The sequence below is a fragment of the Portunus trituberculatus genome, chromosome 46, assembly GCF_017591435.1.
Source record: "Portunus trituberculatus isolate SZX2019 chromosome 46, ASM1759143v1, whole genome shotgun sequence".
Classification (NCBI taxonomy): Eukaryota; Metazoa; Arthropoda; class Malacostraca; order Decapoda; family Portunidae; genus Portunus; species Portunus trituberculatus.
In genome coordinates, this window is record NC_059300.1 from 22941090 (window position 1) to 22962189 (window position 21100).

General features: G+C 37.9%; 1 protein-coding gene across 1 annotated transcript in view; it reads right to left on the reverse strand.

Moving 5' to 3' along the window:
• The window catches only part of LOC123519771 (formin-2-like), a 136453-nt gene that overhangs the window by 66791 nt on the left and 48562 nt on the right, over positions 1-21100 (reverse strand). The window contains exons 9-14 of the mRNA XM_045281276.1: positions 20031-20120; positions 18726-18913; positions 13564-14398; positions 3813-3821; positions 2289-2562; positions 2048-2186 (exon numbers count right to left, since the gene is read on the reverse strand). Coding sequence (XP_045137211.1) covers positions 2048-2186; positions 2289-2562; positions 3813-3821; positions 13564-14398; positions 18726-18913; positions 20031-20120 — 1535 coding nt within the window. The remainder of the gene's footprint in view (positions 1-2047; positions 2187-2288; positions 2563-3812; positions 3822-13563; positions 14399-18725; positions 18914-20030; positions 20121-21100) is intronic.

Here is a 21100-nt window from a genome sequence, read left to right on the forward strand (position 1 = left end):
TGTTAACTCAGTGGGTCAAAGAAGATACTAGGTTTGGAGGAGAGGGAGCATCATCAAGACTGGACTTGGTCTTTAGTACAGAGCCAATGGTCATTGAGGAGATGAGGGTGGAGTGCCCTTTAGCAAAGAGTGATCATGCAGTTTTGGAGTTCAAGGTGATAGATGAAGAGAAATCTAGAAGAAATGAAGAATATAAAGTGGGAAGATGGAATTATGCCAAGACAGATTTTGGAAACCTAAAGAAATTCTTTCAAGAGACAAATTGGATGAAATTCAAGAGTGCTAAGGAGCAAATGAAAAGTGGAAGGAATTTATAAAATATACAAAGAAGGTGAGAAAAATTTGTACCAATAAGACAACATAGAGAAGTTGGAAAGCAGGACTGGTTTAACGATAGATGTGAAAAGGCTAGAACAAGAAAAGAGGATGCATGGAAGAGGTGGAGAAGGAAAAGACGGATTAAGCAGTGGAAAGTTACAAAAGAGCAAGAAATGAATATGTGTTGATTAGAAGAGAAGAAAGAAAGAAACAAGAAAAGGATATAATTGATAAATGTAAAGACCAACCAAGGCTTTTTACAGACATGTGAACAACAACATCAAAAATAGAGAAAGTATTGAAAGTTTAGAAGTAAATGGAGTATGCAGTGAAGATCCCAGGAAATGGCAGAGGCTATGAATGGATGCTTTCGGAAGGTATTCACAAAGGAGACTGCTTTTGACAAACCACTGGTAATGGAACAGAAAGGGATTATGAAGGAGTTTCAAGTAACTGTGGAGGAGATCAAGAATATGATGGGGAGTTTAGAAGTGAGAAAAGCTGTGGGACCTGATGGGGTATCAGGATGGATTTTAAGAGAATGCAGGAGCAACTGGCAGAAAAAGTTTGTGAAGTAATTGATGCCTCATTAAGGGAAGGTGTAGTGCCCCAAGACTGGAAAAGAGCTAACATTGTCCCAATTTATAAATCAGGTAACAAGAGAGACCCATTGAACTATAGACCAGTGTCACTTACAAGTGTGGTAGCTAAGATGTGTGAGAGGGTGGTGAAGAATAGATGGACAGACTTCTTGGAGAAAATGACATACTTTGTGAGTGTCAATTTGGTTTTAGAAAAGGGCGTTCATGCACGACAAACCTGATATGTTACTATTCGAGGGTGATAGATGTAATACAGGAAAGAGATGGTTGGGCTGATGGAATATATCTGGATTTAAAAAAGGCCTTTGATAAGGTACCACACCGGAGACTGATCTGGAAACTTGAAATGGTAGGAGGAGTGCATGGCAGTTTACTAAAATGGATGGAAGACTTTTTGATAGGAAGAGAAATGAGAACAATAATTAAGGACAGACCATCAGACCACTCAGCTCCCAACCCGGACCATACATTGCACCCGACATGTCACTAGTTCCCTGCGCTTTCCAAAGCCTACGAAGTTTTGTAGGCCTATTTCTTGCTCTATTTATTTATTTACAGATTCAAAACTTCGGTATGACTGCATTTTGGATGTTTCCCATTCATGGCATACAATTCGAAATATATTTTCTCTGACATGGGAATGTTTATATTTTAGCCACACCAAAGCATTCAGCAATTAGGAATTAGCAGTTAAAGGGTTAATGTTCAAATACATTATGTTTTAAGAGGAATAAAAGCATGAATGTTTAGGAAAGTTCAGTATGGTAACTGGTGATGGTGAGGTGAAGAACCTGCAAGTGATACTATACTCACTGTTGATTCAAAGGAAAGAAAGGAAACTGAAAATAAATGAAGGCAAGACCAAAACATTGAAACACATGAGGATGGTAAAGAGTATAAGAATAAAATGTAGTTTTCAGATTAGTTACTTAAAAGAGTAGAAGAATAAAGTCACACATGAATGGAAAAACAGATGTAAAGCAAGAAAATCTTAAACTCATGAGAGAAATCTGAAAAAGTTTCAAAACTTTTGAATGCAGGACATGTGAATAAAAATGCATTACAAGGTTGTCCTAATAAAAAATACTAGTAAAATAATGCTAAAACTGAAATGTTATTGTACACACCTTAACCTTTGCAGGCTTGGCTTCCTTTTTTTCCTTTTTCTTTGGCTGAGTGACTTGCCTTGCAAACAAGTCCACAAACTCTGTTTCATCAAATTCTTCCTCTTCCAACTCATCCCAAAGGGGAACACCTGAGATCCTCCTGGAATGTTTTAGTCATAGTTTTATATCAATAATTTAACATGGTTAAGATCTTAAGATCCTATCACTCATTTTATTTGGGCATTACAATCAAGTTAATTACCTTTTCTTTGATGATCTTTTACTCTTTTTCTTTTTTATAGTTTCAGTTTTATTTTCGTCTTCACTGTCTTCTCTCTTTTCCTTCATTTCTGTATCCTCTGATTCCTTATCTTCAACTTCAGCAGGCTTTTCTTCAGATGGTGCCTTATCATCTTCCTCTTCAGATGCTTCAGATGGGGACTCGGGCTTTTCGACTTTAGGTGTGCTAAGCTGAATCCTAGTCCAGTACAGTGGCTTCATAGCCATCTTGGGGTTGATGGGCCTTTTGCGCAATACTGCAATAATATGAAAGTGATAAAAGATGCAGCAATGGTTTAGTCATAAGAAAAAGTTCATGACTTTTTTTTACTTAGCTTATGAAGTGTTACTTCTTTGCTACATATATGAAGGTAATGCCACTATTTTCAGTCTCTTTGTAAAATCACTGAATCCTGTTATAGGAAATATGATATTATGATACACTAGTGACTGGTACAAGGCATGTCAATGAAAATTCAAGTATCAATTATTCATTGAATTTCATCACCTGAAGTAAGTTAATGTTCAAAAGAAAATATCTGAAAGTAAGAATATGCAAGTCAATCATAAAGATCATTAAAACATTAAATTCAAACATCAAAGAGAATATTTCATAACCACACACACAATTTCTGTGACATGACGACTTTTGTTCCAAGCTAAAATCAAGAATACTTATACGATTGTCATTTCAACAAGAATTAAGGGTTCAATAATAAATAATGGATAGGTTATATCACAGTGAGGAATAATGTGAATGCAAATTAAGCAATTGCTGCATCAGATATATAATGCACAAACTCAGTGTTCAAAGAAAGCCAATCACAGAGAAGGAAAAAGAATATGTCAGCAGTATACCATATCGATGAATATTCTTCCTGAAGAATATCTCTGCTATTGCCATCACATCCAACACCGTCAAAAGTCAATGCACTGTCATTCAGTCATTCAAAATAGTACATTCTTACCCAAATGAAAACCAAAACTAAATGAACAAAATGTTTCATATAACAGATAAAATAAGGAAACATAAAAACAAATACTTACTGCAATAAAATTGTTATAAGCAAACCTAACATAACATCTAGCTTATGTCTCAAAAGTTTTCTTTAACATTATGTATGAGTTTTCATTTAGGGAATGACTTGCACTGAATCTGTTGCTGGAGTTGTAGATGGAAGGACAACTTTACTTTTGTTCTCTCACCAATCATCACTAATGTCATGATAGAAGGTCAGTTATCAAAATGTGTGAAGCATAAATATGAATAGCAAGAATATTGGTTTAAACAATAATAAACTAATTTTCATAAGCAATTTCAGAAACAAAATCACTAGCATACTATGAACATAAAAAACAAGGTTATAGACCTGAGAAGGTAAATAAATGGAAGGGAGCATGTTATAGACCTAAGAAATAAATAAATGAATAGGAGCACAACAGGGAGAGAGTATGGCCTGATCTTCCTTGTCTCTTTGAGGAGTGATGTGTGAGATGGCGTACTAACCCGACACGGCTGAGGCATCAAGAGGGTAGAGGATCCGGGGCGCCACCACCAGAGGGAGCACGGTACAAGTGTGACCAAGGACACACAAGCACACACAGGCAGGAGCAAGCAGACAAGAGAGTACAAGGTGAGTGCACTATGTCTCTGGATGCTGGTGGAATCCACAACATATTCCAAAAAAAAAAAAAAAAAAAAAAAAAAAAAAAAAAAAAAAAGTTTGCTAAGTGTTCTGAAAGTGTATTTTGTGGTGGCTTAATGTGACTCTGAAAAATTCATAGTTACTGTGCTTAAAAGTGCATTAAGTAAATATATAATGTCATCCACTGTGCAAATTTTAAGTGCCACTTGGAGGCTGGAAACTTAAAAGTGAAAAAATGAAGTCACATGTGACTTTTAGTAAATGCACATATCAAAACTGCATAAGTAAAATAAATTTTTTTTTTTACTATATTATGAGCAATTACTTTCACACCACATGCCTTCTGACCTTACATCAGCCGGCTGTCTTCCTTTCAGAACACAAAATGATAATGCTTGGAATAAGTTGCCACCACAGTAAGGACTAGACCAATAGTAACCTACTATTAGTCATGAGTGATGAGACAGCAGTATTTACATTCAATATGTTGCACTAAATCTAAATAGCCAATGAAACTCAAGACTGAAAATGTATGTGTTCAATAAATTCTAAATTCCCCTAAACAAAACTAAAAAAAAATGTACAATCAGGATGCTTTTCTCATCACAAGTACTGTAAATCAGCCAGTTCCTTATCTTACAGAACACCTCATTAGTATTATACACAACACTCAGTTGATACTCCTAGTGAGCTGCAGCAACATGGAGGGATTGACAATTGAGCACACCAGAAAGATGAGAGGAGCACCTAATATCCTTATGTTAAAGGTGAACAGTACTGAAGGTGCTGAAAGAGGAATAAACCTGGATCCATTTCTTTGTGCAATATTTCTGTTCACTTTAGATTTAATCAAATTGCTATAAGAATTAGAAATGCTCTTCCCATGTTATGATATTACTACACTAGGAGACTGTTAATCAAATGTAATACAAATTAGCATTTTTTGGAAATTCAAAATACATGTTATACATGATAATACTCTAATTCATTATATACAAGACTCTTGGATGGTTTATTGCCTTACAAAACTACAAATATCTTACAGTAACTCAATCTCTACTCATTACGAGTAAGACGAGAAACTTACCACTGAGACCATGGACACCAGTTTGAATGATCACTACTTTAGGCAAGCACAGTGTGTGTGTGTGTGTGTGTGTGTGTGTGTGTGTGTGTGTGTGTGTGTGTGTGTGTGTGTGTGTGTGTGTGTGTGTGTGTGTGTGTGTGTGTGTGTGTGTGTAATTCACCCCAATCGTCTGCTGGTCACCCAGCCAACCTTTCTCATTACGGAGTGAACTCAGAGCTCATACACTGATCTTTGGGTAGGACTGAGACCATAACACACACACACACAGTGTGTGTGTGTGTGTGTGTGTGTGTGTGTGTGTGTGTGTGTGTGTGTGTATTTACCTAATTGTATTTACCTAATTGTAACATACGGGAAAAGAGCTATGCTCGTGTTGTCCCGTCTCCATATCTATTAATGTCCAGCTTTTTCTTAAAATCATGAATATTCCTTGCGTTGACCACTTCCACGTCTAAACTATTCCATGCTTCCACCCTTCTATGAGGGAAGCTATATTTTTCACATCTCTCCTATAAGTGGCCATTTTAGTTTTTTCCCATGCCCTCTCGACATTCTTCCATTCCACATACACAGATCTTCCCTATCCATTTTTCCATGCCAATCATCACTCTGTATATTGCTATCAGGTCTCCCTTTCTTCTGTTTTCCAGGGTTGGAAGTTGCATTCTTTTCAGTCTGTCTTCATAAGTCAAATCTCTTAAGTCAGGCACCATTTTCGTTGCAGCCCTCTGTACTTTCTCTAGTTTCCTTATGTGTTTCTTTAAGTTCGAGCCCACTGTATTGTTGCATATTCAAGCCTCGGTCTTATCATTGCAGTAATTATTTTCTTCATCATTTCTTCATCTAGATATACGAACGCCACTCTTATGTTCCTCAATAAGTTCAATACTTCTCCAATTATTTTGTTTATATGTCTCTCTGGCGATAGGTCATTGGTAATTGTCACCCCAAGGTCTTTTTCTTCATGACTGGTTTTATGTCTTCATTTCCTATCTTGTACATACTCCTGATTCTTCTTTCACTCTTGCCAAACTCTATTTTCTTGCATTTTGTCGTGTTGAACTCCATTTGCCATGTACAGCTCCATTTCCATATTCTGTCCAAGTCTTCCTGGAGTAGTTCGCAATCTTTGTCACATCTCACTTTTCTTAACAATTTTGCATCGTCTGCAAATAGGCTCACATAACTGGACACCCCATCCACCATGTCATTTATGTAGACTGCGAACATTACTGGTGCCAACACTGATCCCTGTGGAACTCCACTCTCCACCAATCCCCATTCTGATGGTCTGTCCTTAATTATTGTTCTCATTTCTCTTCCTACCAAAAGTCTTCCATCCATTTTAGTAAACTGCCATGCACTCCTCCTACCATTTCAAGTTTCCAGATCAGTCTCTGGTGTGGTACCTTATCAAAGGCCTTTTTTAAATCCAGATATATTCCATCAGCCCAACCATCTCTTTCCTGTATTACATCTATCACCCTCGAATAGTAACATATCAGGTTTGTCGTGCATGAACGCCCTTTCCTAAAACCAAATTGACACTCACAAAGTATGTCATTTTTCTCCAAGAAGTCTGTCCATCTATTCTTCACCACCCTCTCACACATCTTAGCTACCACACTTGTAAGTGACACTGGTCTATAGTTCAATGGGTCTCTTGTTACCTGATTTATAGATTGGGACAATGTTAGCTCTTTTCCAGTCTTGGGGCACTACGCCTTCCCTTAATGAGGCATCAATTACTTCACAAACTTTTTCTGCCAATTGCTCCTGCATTCTCTTAAAATCCATCCTGATACCCCATCAGGTCCCACAGCTTTTCTCACTTCTAAACTCCCCATCATGTTCTTGATCTCCTCCACCGTTACTTGAAACTCCTTCATAATCCCTTTCTGTTCCATTACCAGTGGTTTGTCAAAAGCAGTCTCCTTTGTGAATACCTTCCGAAAGCATCCATTCATAGCCTCTGCCATTTCCTGGGATCTTCACTGTATACTCCATTTACTTCTAAACTTTCAATACTTTCTATTTTTGATGTTGTTGTTCACATGTCTGTAAAAAGCCTTGGTTGGTCTTTACATTTATCAATTATATCCTTTTCTTGTTTCTTTCTTTCTTCTCTTCTAATCAACACATATTCATTTCTTGCTCTTTTGTAACTTTCCCACTGCTTAATCCGTCTTTTCCTTCTCCACCTCTTCCATGCATCCTCTTTTCTTGTTCTAGCCTTTTCACATCTATCGTTAAACCAGTCCTGCTTTCCAACTTCTCTATGTTGTCTTATTGGTACAAATTTTTCTCACCTTCTTTGTATATTTTTATAAATTCCTTCCACTTTTCATTTGCTCCTTAGCACTCTTGAATTTCATCCAATTTGTCTCTTGAAAGAATTTCTTTAGGTTTCCAAAATCTGTCTTGGCATAATTCCATCTTCCCACTTTATATTCTTCATTTCTTCTAGATTTCTCTTCGTCTATCACCTTGAACTCCAAAACTGCATGATCACTCTTTGCTAAAGGGCACTCCACCCTCATCTCCTCAATGACCATTGGCTCTGTACTAAAGACCAAGTCCAGTCTTGACGATGCTCCTCTCCTCCAAACCTAGTATCTTCTTTGACCCACTGAGTTAACACATTTTCCATTGCCAGTGTCAATAGTGTATTTCCCATGTTGTCTCTGATCCTTCCATTGACCAGTCCTCCCAACACACCTCTTTACAATTAAAATCTCCCATCATTATAGTTCGTTCACAGCCACCCAACATTTCTTCCAGACATGTTCCTGTATCACTTATCATTTCTTCATATTCCTGTACTGACCATGCATTTGTCTTAGGTGGTACGTACACCACTATGTAGTGCCTCTTTTTCCTTCATTAGTTTCTGCTCTGATCTTTAGCACTTCTGCCTTTCCCATACCTTTTTCACTTGATCCACCTTTATATCTTTTTTAACCAGCAACATCACTCCTCCTCCCATCTTACCTACTCTATTTCTTTTCCAAACGTTATATTTCCCTTCTCCAACCTTCATCAGGTCTTCTCCTCTCTCAGTTTTGTTTCAGTAAGACCCACAATATCTGGGTTCTTGTCCCTCAAGTAATCGTTGAGTTCTAAAATCCCGATATCACTCCATTTATGTTGGAATACATTACATTTCGCTCATATGTAAGTTTCTTTAGTCCTTTCTTGCTGTACTTTTCTGGGTTATGAACCACTTCCTCAGTCTCATATCCAAGATTCTCCAGAAAACTCTTTCTTCTCCTCTTCTGTCCTCTCTTCATTTTTTTCAAAGCCTCCTTTCTCAACTCATTTAACATTTCTCTTTCCTTTTCACCGAGATCTCTTCTCAACCAAATCTTCCTTGTTGTTTCCTGCTGGGCTAGCCTCCATGACTTCTCCACCAATTCATCTACATCCTTTTGTGACTTAAGTTTGATTCTTATTGGCCTCATACCTTCTCTTGTGAACTTTCCAATTCTATGGAAGTCCTCTATTTCTTGTACTAGGTCTTTTCCTCCTCTTGCACCACATTAATGATATTATTTATCACCTTTTTATGTTTTTCTCTCTCCATTTTACTCGGTGTCTTATCCTCCTCCACACCAAATATCACCACACATCTCTTTTTGTCTACAGTTTCCCTCACCAATGTCTCATTTGACTTAATAACCTTCACCACTTTCTCAGCTATCTTCTCTTCTATGATCTGTTGATCTATAATTTCAGCAAGGCCCAAAGTTTTCTCCCTGACTCTTTGATTTCCTTTTCCAGACTTGCAACTTTGTAATTTACCTCCTTTCTTTCCACTTCCTGACTTTTTTCCATTCAGCCTGCTTCTCCATCACTTTTCCTAGAGATTCTCCACATTTTCGCAATTCACTTTAATTAGCTTAACTTCCTCTTTCAGTGCTGCATTTTCCTTCTTCATATCGGCACAGTCTTTCTTACATTGTCATAACTCGTTTCCAGGCCCTCATACTTTTCAAACAGTTTTTCAATTTTACCTTCTAACTCCAGAATTTTCTTCACATAAGCGCTCTTCTCCATTATTCCTTGAAACCCTGTGAAGTCTGATTCCTCTTTCGAGTTCACGGCCGCCATGTTGCGCAGACGTAAACAAACCAGCTGATGGCTCAAACGCAGGCTACAGTTTATATTTACCTTCACTGGACATTATTTTGCTAATCAACAGTTAACATGACTATATGGAGACGGGACAAACATTACCAGCTCCTTTCCCACCTTGGTTACTCTTAGGTAACTGTAGAATTATAGATGATTGCTCTGGAGCTCAGCGACCACCTCCGCCATCGACGATGTCCCGTGTGTGTGTGTGTGTGTGTGTGTGTGTGTGTGTGTGCAACATTTTTACACTTCATACCAAGTACCTTCACACCAGTACAAGGCACTATTTAGTGAGTGTAGGAATGCAGCACAGGAGATTTTCTGAACTACCCTTCCACATGCACCAATTGATCATGCAAGTCATCATGCCGCTGTGGAAACTATAGTGTATGCATAACTTCCTAAAGTGACTATGTACTAAGCACAGGGCATGGATAGTCATGAAAGAAAAGTTTATAAGCATTTGAAAACTAGGCATTAGAGAACCTGAGAAATAAAAGTAATAAAGCTGTTACCAATTTCTGCTGAAGAAAAATTAATCCTCTAAACATACTACTAATGCTATCAACACAATTCTAATGATATATAATAATGCATAAAATAAAAGATACTTTTCAATATAATATTGAATGTAATGGATTTGATGTTAAAAAATAAAAGAGCAAAACTTTTTTTTAAAAAGTCCTACAATAATATATTCGTAAACTGTAAGAATTTTTTATCTTCCTCTTAATGCACACTCATGTTTCAGCCAGACTAGTGCATACAAACATATGTACGTACACACACACACACACACACACACACAGAGCATAAAGCCCAGGCCCTGTAAAACTACAACTAGGTAAACACACACACACACACACACACACACACACACACACACACACACACACACACACACACACACACTCAAAACAGTGAGGTTTACACACAAATTCAGGAGAACACCAGTCACTGTAATAGAGATTATCAAGAAGGAAGATTTAGTGAGAGATGCAGTGGACAAGAAAAAATGCTTTGTGATTTATGGGATGAGAGAAAAGAAAAATCCAAATAAATTCACAAGAGATCGTGAAGGAAGAGAAATGGCCAAAACAGTTATCAAACAAGTACAAGACAGCACACAAGAATTTGACCAGGAGGTGGAGGAAGTGATTAGACTCGGAAGGTACAGTGAAGGAGGAAAGAGACTAATGAAGGTAAAAAAGAGATCTCAAGTGGCTGTAGAGGAAATTATGGCTAGAAAAGGGAAGCTGGCCGATAATGTCAATCACAAGGAAATATGGATAAAAAGAGATAGGGGAAAGGGAAAAGGAGAAAGTGCTAAGAAGTGAAGCTAAGTAAAAAATGAGAAAAGGACAGAGATAAGAGAAGAAGAATTTTTAATCGAGGGTTCTAGATATGAGACTAAAGAAGTGGTATCTAAGGAAAAAAGAGGAGGTCGTGGAGGAAGTAATAAATTAAGAGTAACTTATACTAGCATAGATGGTTTGTTATCAAGTATAATGGAAGTAAGGGATTATTTGAAAGAGAAAAAGCCAGATGTAATGAGTATTGTTGAAACAAAACTGAAAAAAGAGATCCATGTCAACTTTAAAGAGGAAGGATATAATACCTGGAGGAGGGACAGGAAGGATAAAGGGGGAGGAGGAGTGCTAGTAATGGTTCGTGATAATATATGTGTGGAGGATCTGTAATGTGGAGAGGATAAAGTGGAAGTATTGGGTGTAACAATCAGAACAGAAGATTTGAAGGAAAGAAAAATTATAGTTACTTATGTTCCACCAAAGACTAATACATGGGGATCAGAAGAGTATAAAGATATGCAAAGAGAGGTGATAAAGTGCCTAGATAACATGATAAGAAGAGATAGAACAATACTCTTAGTTGGAGACTTTAACTGTAAAAAAATAAACTGGAGAGAGATGGAAGTAATGGAAAATGTTGGGCAGTGGAGTGAGAAAGTGTTACAGCTAACTATGTTTAATACAATGGACCAGTGAGTGGAGGAATCCACAAGGTACAGGGGGGAAGAAGAACCATCGTTGCTTGATTTAGTCTTCACAAAGAAACCAGAGTACCCTCCAATCATACAATACCTTAGTCCAATGGGGAAAAATGATCATGCGACAGTAGAGATACAAATGCAGGAGGAAGACGAGATAAGTTACAGAAAGGACTATAAAGGAGAGAGATTAAATTATGCAAGAGCGGATTTTGAAAAATTAACGAGTTATTTTGCTGATATTCAGTGGAGTAATATTATGTGCAGGAAGACTTTACAAGAGAAATATGATATATTCTTACAAAAATACTATGAAGGAGTAAAAAAGTTTGTTCCTGTTTATAGAGTTCAGGAAAAAATACATGCATGGTACAATGCTAGATGCTTACAAGTAAAAAGGCAAAGGATAAAGCGTGGAAGAAACTTTTAAAGCAGGGAAATGACTATAATAGTCATCAGTACAAAGATACTAGAAATGAATATATTGATATTAGAGTAAGGAGAGAGGAAGAAAGAAAGTTTGAGAAAGATGTAGTGGATAAAAGCAAGGAGGAACCCAAACTTTTCTACAAGTTTATAAATGGCAAAACAAAGAATAAGGAAACAATTGAAAAAATAATTAAAGAAGGAAAGACATACCAAACAGAGAAGGAAATGTGTGAAATAATGAATGAAAGCTTCAAAACGGTATTCACTGAAGATGATGATTTCACAGAACCTAATAGGACATTGAATTGCCAAGGATTACAGGAGATTGCAGTGCACAAAGAGGATATTGGAAGATTACTGGACAGGTTGGAAGTCAGAAAAGCAATGGGGCCAGATGGTGTATCAGGCTGGGTGTTAAAAGAATGTAAAGAGCAATTACTGGATCCAATTTGGGAAATAATTAAAAGTTCAATAAATGAAGGGAAAGTTCCACTACAGTGGAAGAGAGCCAATGTAATACCGATATTTAAAGGAGGAAAGGCAACTGAACCACTAAACTACAGACCAGTGTCACTTACAAGTGTCGTAGGGAAGTTATGTGAAATAATTATCAAATAAAAGTGCGTTAAATTTCTAGAAGAGGAGCAAGTCATATTGAACAGACAATTTGGATTTAGGATAGGGCAGTCATATGTATCAAATTTAATAAGCTTCTACTCCAGAGTTATTGCAGGACTTGAAAACAGAGATGGATGGGTAGACACAGTATACCTGGACATTAAAAAGGCATTTGATAAAGTCCCACACAGAAGACTTCTTTGGAAACTAGAGAACATAGGAGGACTGCGTGGAACCTTGCTCGAATGGACAAGAGATTATTTGAAGGATAGGGAAATGAGAACTGTGATCAGAGATACATACTCATCTTGGAGTAAAGTAACTAGCAGAGTGCCACAAGGGTCAGTGTTAGCCACCATTATGTTTCAAGTTTATGTAAATGATCTTCACATTGGGATAAACAGTTATATGAATTTATTCGCTGATGATGCAAAGTTGCTAAAAGTTATCAAAACCAGAGAGGACTGTCTACTGTTACAGGAAGATTTAAACAAGATCTATGAATGGAGCAAGAAGTGGAAATTGGAGTTTAATGCCAAGAAATGTCACATAATGGAACTAGGAAAGAGTAAGAGAAGACCAGTATGGAACTATTTGATGGGACAAGAGCAAATAACGAAGACAAAACAGGAAAAAGATCTTGGAGTGATCATACAAGAAAATCTGAGCCCTGATAAACACAAACAAGATATTTGGACTATCATATAAGATGTTGACTAATATAAGAGTGGCATTTCATTACATGGATAAAGATATGATGAAAAAAATCATCACAAGCATGATACGCCCAAGGCTGGAATATGCAGCAGTGGTATGGTGTCCAAGTTCTAAAAAAGATATGAGAAAACTGGAAAGGATACAGAAAACTGCTACAAAGATGGTGCCGGAATTAAAGGACCTCACATATGAAGAATGACTGAAGGATATGGGACTGCCAACCTTACAGGATAGAAGAGAACGTGGGGACCTAATAACAATATATAAGATAGTAAATGATATTGAAAAAATAGACAAAGAAGACCTGGTGCTGTTGGCGGATGGCGATGGAAGGGCAAGAGGACATGAAAAGAAGATCAGGATGAGGCAGTGTGTGAAAGATGTTGGAAAATACAGTTTTCCACACAGAACGGTGGAAAAATGGAATGCATTGGATAAGGAAATTGTCGCAGCACATAGTGTGCATAACTTTAAAGACAAACTAGATAAATGGAGATATGGAGACAGGGACACTATGAGCCTCGCTTGAACCCTGTACAATACAACTAGGTAAATACACACATACTCACACACACACATACATATACACACATGCATGCACTCACACAAACATACTCACCAGCTGGGCGGGAGGCATTCCAACCACCTGGTGGAGGTGCTGGGAAGGGTGCGGGTCCTCCAGGTGGCCTCATCCCTGGAGCCATGGGTGGTGGTGGGGGTCCCCCACCAGGCATGGGTGGAGGGGGTGGACCACCCATCCCTGGAGGAGGAGGAGGAGGTGGTGGACCACCCATTCCTGGAGGAGGAGGAGGGGGAGGAGGGCCTCCCATCCCAGGAAGAGGAGGAGGAGGGGGTGGACCACCCATTCCAGGAAGAGGAGGAGGGGGAGGAGGACCTCCCATCCCAGGAAGAGGAGGAGGAGGGGGTGGACCTCCCATTCCTGGAGGAAGAGGAGGAGGAGGTGGCGGCCCACCCATTCCTGGAGGAGGAGGAGGAGGAGGTGGTGGTGGTGGTGGCCCTCCTATCCCTGGTGGTGGTGGTGGCGGAGGTGGCAATGGCCCATCCATTCCTGGAGGTGGTGGTGGCGGCGGTGGAGGAGGAGGAAAGTGACCCATTCCCGGAGGTGGAAGAGGTACAGAATGAAGTGACATGCTAGTTTCAGAAGGAGGAGGAGGAGGTGGTGGAGGAGGAGGTGGAGGAGCAGCAACAGGAGACTGAGGTACAGGCATTCCAGTAGGTGATGCTGGTGCTCCCATCCCTGGGGGAGGTGGTGGGGAGGGGACAGAGGACATGCTGGAACTGGGAGGAGAAATACTGGCCACACCTTGCACTGATGAAGGGGGAGGGGGAGGGGGAGGAGGGGCCAAGGTTGGAGAAGAGGGGCCACCATCAGCTGACGGTCTTGTAGGGGAACTTGGGGTATCAAAGTCAGCTTTGGTCTTGGCAGTGAGTTCCTGAAACACAGACCAAAATAAAATTCATAGCAGAAATCCTACATAAGGAATATGAACAAAATCACACTATTACATTAGTCATCTAAAAACAATATCACTATCAGTTTGCAAGAGCTCTCTATCTGAGCAATCTTTACAGGGAGAGAGTTGACAGAGTGATGGTGAGACCAAAAGGCAAATTTACCACCTTCACTTGTCCTTCCAAGACAAAAATTTAACTTTCGGAGTAAATAAGTACGGTTGCCGTTTTTGTTTCTCTGTGCTAGTGTTATTTCATCATATGATGCATATTAACAACATATTCAACAATTCATTATGAGACAGGTATTACAGTGCACGAGAAAAATAAACATGGAATAACCAGCACTTAACACATTACTTCACTTTGCAAGTTCATAGTTCACACAAAAGAATATATAATTTGCATAGTGTTAAAATATCAACAGTAAGCAAAATATAGAAGAGATTAAAGGTTAAAATGCTCCTTTACTTCCATTTCAAAGATATCATCTGTAGATACTCATATTCCAAAACAAGAAATGTAATATTTCTAAACAGGTCTTAACCTGCACTTAAGGCCCAACACACTTTGAGTGTTTTCCACTATGCTGTAGCTACAGCCTTGCAACAATAGCAATGCACAGACTATGCATTTTTCACTGTATAGTTGATATCAAGGTGGTGTGTGTGATCAGCCAGCAGTGTCAGCATGGATTTGAAAAGGAAGCTTATTATTTCTTCCAGAGATAAATACAAACTACATACATGGACAGTGAAGAGAAAGTGGAACAAAATGATTGCTAGTAAAAATAGTAAATGAAAACTATAGGTCTGTTTAAACCAGGGGTTCTCAACCTTTTTAATCTTATGTACCCTTTGAAGTCTTTCAGTATTAGTCACACACCCCTTACCTACAATGCAGCGTCACGAAGGGTAAAAATAAATGCATGGTTTATTGACTTAATTTATTAAGTTTAAATTGTGTTATATATGTGGAGCAGAAAATTTTTCTAATTAGTATGAGTATGTGACGTCACTATGAGGTAGTGTTGATAGGAACTAGTACTTCACAGGAAACACTATGTGATTAGCATGCAGACATACAGTTTTCAATCACTGTGGCAGTGAACTAGTGCTGCTTATAGCTAGTTGCAACTTGTAACTAGTAACAGTGATATGGAAGTCACTGTGCGTGTGAATAGTACATAAAAAAAATAAATCAGAACTCGATAATATGGGTTTGCAAGGTTGTGTGGCAACTATAATTCAAGACAGCTTTCTCTCAATTGACAAAACTCCAAGAGTTTCCTTGTTAAAGCTGTTAATGTGTCCTGGTTCTAGTGCAGGACACATCTAGCCTAACACATGTAGGCCACATTGAATACAGGTAACTCTCGACTTACGTGTTTGATTTACGCGTTTTTGTTATAACATGACCGAAAAAATATTATAATTAATTTAATTTGCGCGATCGGTTTGCTTATACGATTTGGCCCAACCACATTTTCAAACTGAGCACCAGACGCAATTTCAAACTGCACACCAGAGAGTTCCGCAGCTGGCCGATAGGTGGGAGCTCCGCTCTTCTCGTGCCTCAATTGCAGTTTGCCAGCACTGAGTACAGACGGAATCTCTTCAATCTGCCTATAATTCACCAAGATGGCCCCAAAACGTCCTTCATCATCTTCTGCATGAGGGGTTATTTTTGAAAAGTGGATTTTTGATAAAGTGGTAAAGCTCAGAGGAAGAGTGACTGACTGTAATGTGAGTGGTGAAGGCAGTGATGCAGTGAGTGTTTTGTTTACATATTCTTTGTTTTGTTGTATTCTCTTATTATTTCTTAATTTTCTCTTTGCTTTAAATACACTTCAAGTATTTGGAATGGTAAATAATAAAAACATGTTAATTTAGCCAAATAAATTAGAGTATTTTGTACAATTTTTTTTTGGACCACATCCCACATGCCCCCTATTATCTATTGTTTCTTATGAGAATTACAAGTTTGTTTAACACGAATTTTGATATACGCGATGCCTCTTGGAACGCATCTATCACGTAAATCAAGAGTTACCTGTACTACAAACAGGTTTGCAGTTATTAAAAACTGAAGCATTTTGAGAAACCTGCCACGTACCCCTAAGAATTCCTCTCACGTATCCCTGGGGCTACACTTACCCAGGTTGAGAACCCCTGGTTTAAACCATTTGCCTATCTTGTTGAATGAAAGGATATTCTAAGAATTCTGTAATTTTCTCATATAATTATTATTTAATAGTTATATTTTCATATTACAAAGAACTTATCCCATATACATATTTCTGCTTTCCTTAATAAATAAATCAGTGTCAAAGTAATCAATAACCTTTCTTCAATTAATTCATGGAGGCGGTGGCATAGTGGATAAGGTGGTGAGTGTGGAATCAGGCAGACGTCCACACATAGGTTTGAATCCCACCACATACCGCTTTGAAGCTATGCCATTTGTAGAGTGGTTTAAAGTTATTTACATATTACCATGATACCCATGTTTTAGGTGGTTACACCAAAGATGTGCTTGGGTGGTGATATGGACCCTAATATGGGTACCACTATAAATAAAATTGCCTGTGCCACTAATGGGCAGAAGCTTAACAGAGCTTCCCATATATACTCTTCAAGTATGCCTACAGGCGCTATAAGCCATAACAAAAAAAAAAAGTTGAATACAACTCTGTGGCCTAAAATTGAGGTAGTCATTAGAATAGACAATTACTCTTCTCATTGACTCTTTTCAAAGTCATATAAGACTGAGGTGCATCTTCATTCACAAACCATGGTAGCAGCTGCAGTGTGTGTGTCAACCTTAATGTATGTCAAACCACCCACGGAAATCTCTATCTGCTGTGAATCAGCATGTGGCAGAGAAAATATGCAGTAACATGTGACCACCTGTGGTTCTGCATATGCTGCCACCAACTACTACCATACACAATAGAAATTATATGTATGCGATGGTTGTAAAAATACATAGTCAACTCTTGATTAACACGAGGGTTATGTTCCTGGAAATGTTGTGTTATTGAAACAATTTTTCCATAGGAAACAATGGTAATGGGGGTGCTTACGTTCTTGGCTGCTGGGAAAGTCCCCCTATTTTGGTGATTTTGTTACTTAAACCTTAAAAATACTATTAGTACATCACTAGGTCACAGAAACAATAAAAACACAGCTTCTCACTCGTGCATCTTTCTTGTCCAGGAAATTAGAAAATTATTAATTCAATGTGATTTTTCTTATGAGTTTATATGGCAAGAATATTATCCCATATTCATACACTTATTATTAATGTGTTTAACAAAATAAACCATGTGTATAATTTGGAGATGGTTAGTAGCAATGTTTGTTTACCATCATATCAGCTGATTGAGCAATAGAGTCCAGATCATGTTGCCTCACCATTCTATTACAGGCAACATGGAAAATTTTACAAAGAGAACCAGCCCTATTACTGCTGCCCAGCGTGATTTATTAATAGACTTGGTGAGCAAGGAAAAGTGCTTGTAAATAAAGGCATAGATGGCCATATAGAGGCCTTAACACAGGAGAGAATCAACACCTCCTTCAACTGTGCAGGCAATGGCAAGATGACAGTCCACCACCTATCTATATAAATGGGTACTTGTCAAGTGATAAAGACATACAACTGACCATAAGCTATGTAGAATTATGATAGAAAACTTGGGAGATGGAGATGTGGTGACTGAAGCAGGCTGGCAGTGATGTTGTTCCTCAGACCTGTTCATTTGCTAAAGCTTCGTTATTATCGACACACTACAGATAATATTTGTGGATTCCACCCATGGGTTTAGTTCCAGTCACAGTTTTTGTAAAGTAGGCTATTTGAACCGTAACCTATATATTTTTATGTTTCTTAAGTCAATTAGTTCACAAAAAAACTAATAATAATAGGCATTTGGCCAAGATTTATGTGAAGATATATCCTGCCTGATTGTTGCCTTCCCGAGCTTCGGCAAGATAGTGTTCACTCTTAAAAATACCGATTTCTAGCAGATGGTATCCTTCAACTAATGAAGGTGGAAGATATTGTTTAAGAATCCGGCCAAGAGCATCTCATTGTGGTCCACCCTCCCAAGAAAGCAGCGTGGGTGTGCGTGTCATCACCAACTCGAGTTAATCTGCTTTAAATTGAATAAATCGCATTATCTAATCATATCTCCTTAAATATCAAGTTGCATTAAATTGAAAATGTGTTGTTAAAACTTGCATTAATAGCAAGTTGACTGTACATGAATTTCAAAGGATGAAAAGCAGAGCTCCAAACACTCACCTGGATTGCTGAAAAGGTCCTGAGCTTCTCTACCTCCATTTCCAGCTCTCTGATACGCTTTTCATACTGGCACAGCTTCTCTGCTTGTTCTCCACGCAAATTGAAAAGTGATACCTCTTGCCCTTGCTGTACCCTCTCTAAGGACTCTTTGTGCTCTCGCTTTAGTCCCATGACAACCTGTTGAAACTCTGAAAAGGCAATAATGGATTGAAGTAATTTTCATCATTCAAATGTTATCCCACTGATATTGATGAAAAATATATATTAACTTTTTATTTCTATGTATTAAGAGCTTCCTTCAAATGCTGTTCCCCAAAACTGTCTGAATGTATTACAAGTAAAGACCATAAATTTGCATACAGCAGATGTTAATTAAATGTCAAAAGGTTACATTATCGTAAATGCTGGTGTGGGAACACATTCTATATAATTCAAATAAATCACACATAGAGAGAGAGAGAGAGAGAGAGAGAGAGAGAGAGAGAGAGAGAGAGAGAGAGAGAGAGAGAGAGAGAGAGGAAAGGGGGGGAAGAAGAGCACTAGAATTTGAAGGAAAGAAAGCAGAAAAACTATTCTTATTTAAGTATCAGATTACCAAGATACTGACACAGCCACACACTACCTTGGTAAGCTCATTAGGAAACTAAAAATTGAGTGCAAAACAACTGGAAATTTTATGGCGGGGAGCATTATAAAGATTTAAAAAAAGAACAGTGACTAATAAAAATGCACATGTCATCAGATGTAAATGAGGATGCATATGAAGCTCTATATTTTGGTAATCTATAAATGTGATGCAAATCCACAGATACTACCAACATCCATTACATCTAAAATACACAACACAAGGAGGAAGTTGTAAAATTCAATCAAATATGTTGCATGCATGAACATTAGAAAATCTAAGTTATACCCTGAGGCTCAAATACAGAATAACCACCAAAATGAATCCTAAATAGATCTGTAAATGGATTATGTAAGCATATGCACACAGTTATGTAGTAAAACAAATAACTCAACTCGACAAAAACTGTTCAAACGGATTGATAAAAGCTTGGTACAGTGCAGGGTAGGAGAAAAGCAGATCAAGATAAATATTCAACAAATGTGGACCAAATGTTCAATCAGCTCACATTTCTTGTTTCTGCATGGGAAGCACATCACATTTTTTTCATTTTTTTGTTATTGACATGCAGCAGGTGGAAGTGTAGGTTTGTTTAATTCATATCAGTGCATAATAAGGCTATGGATTGCACATATACAACACTCAAGGTTGTTGGTAAGCATGCACCACATTTCATTTACCTTCTCCCTCCCCATTTTCTATTGGCTGCCCTTCGATCAGCCCCTCTACTTCACTAGCACTGTCTGCATCACCCTCCTGAGAAGCAGGGTCTGTTTCCAAACAGTGGGTTAGTCAAGTGTCATCTAGTGTTTGAGGCAGTACTCCAAGGTGTTACTATGCTTGTAGATAAGCCCAAGATAATATGTCCCAATGTAACATGTAATACTTAATAAATACAGTACTCATAATCTATTGATTTCACAAGAATGAAATACATATGCCAGAATATCATCCTGACTGTGCTAATAAGTTCTTGTCTTATGGCATTGTTGCATTACAAACGAATGAACATACTGTGGACTATGTAAAATTTCAAAAGGAATCTAGTTCCTTCCCCATAAGAAATTATGAAACTTCACTTATAGTGCACTTACTTCTAACTTCATGGGTACTATAGATAATTTTATTGAATTCTAACACTTGTGTCATTAAAAATTTAGGCATTACATTACTTTGTCAGCAGCAGCACTTGATAATCAATGTTCAATAATATAAACTATCTAAGCATAGTTATTATTGATCAAGGGACTGCAGTGTAATTCATATTACACACACCATCATTTAAGGTGCAGTATCATTATTATTATAATTCATATTTTTAGAATTGCTATTGGATGTTTTACCATCAACAGCACTGACATACATAGAAATATTCATTACAATATCCATGAATTAATCATCCAAATCCTAATTAAAAATATTTAATTTTGTTATCAGTAATGTTCCTCCTTATCCAAATTACATGATTCTCAAGTTTCAAGCTGATTATTATGGTTTCCCTATGATGATTTTTATCACTTTCTCAATAAATTGTAAGATCAACTTGAGACACTTCACTCCAGACAACTGGAAGCTGGTCAGACATTCTATACTTCTTTAACAAGAGAAAAGATACATATGAGGAGGAGGTAATAGACACCTACCAAAACGATAATTTACTCCCAGCGAGGTCTAAAAGCAAAGTTCAATGGGTGCTGTGAATTTTCCATTAAAGTTAGTTGTAATCTCACTGAATATTTCCCTTTGTGCC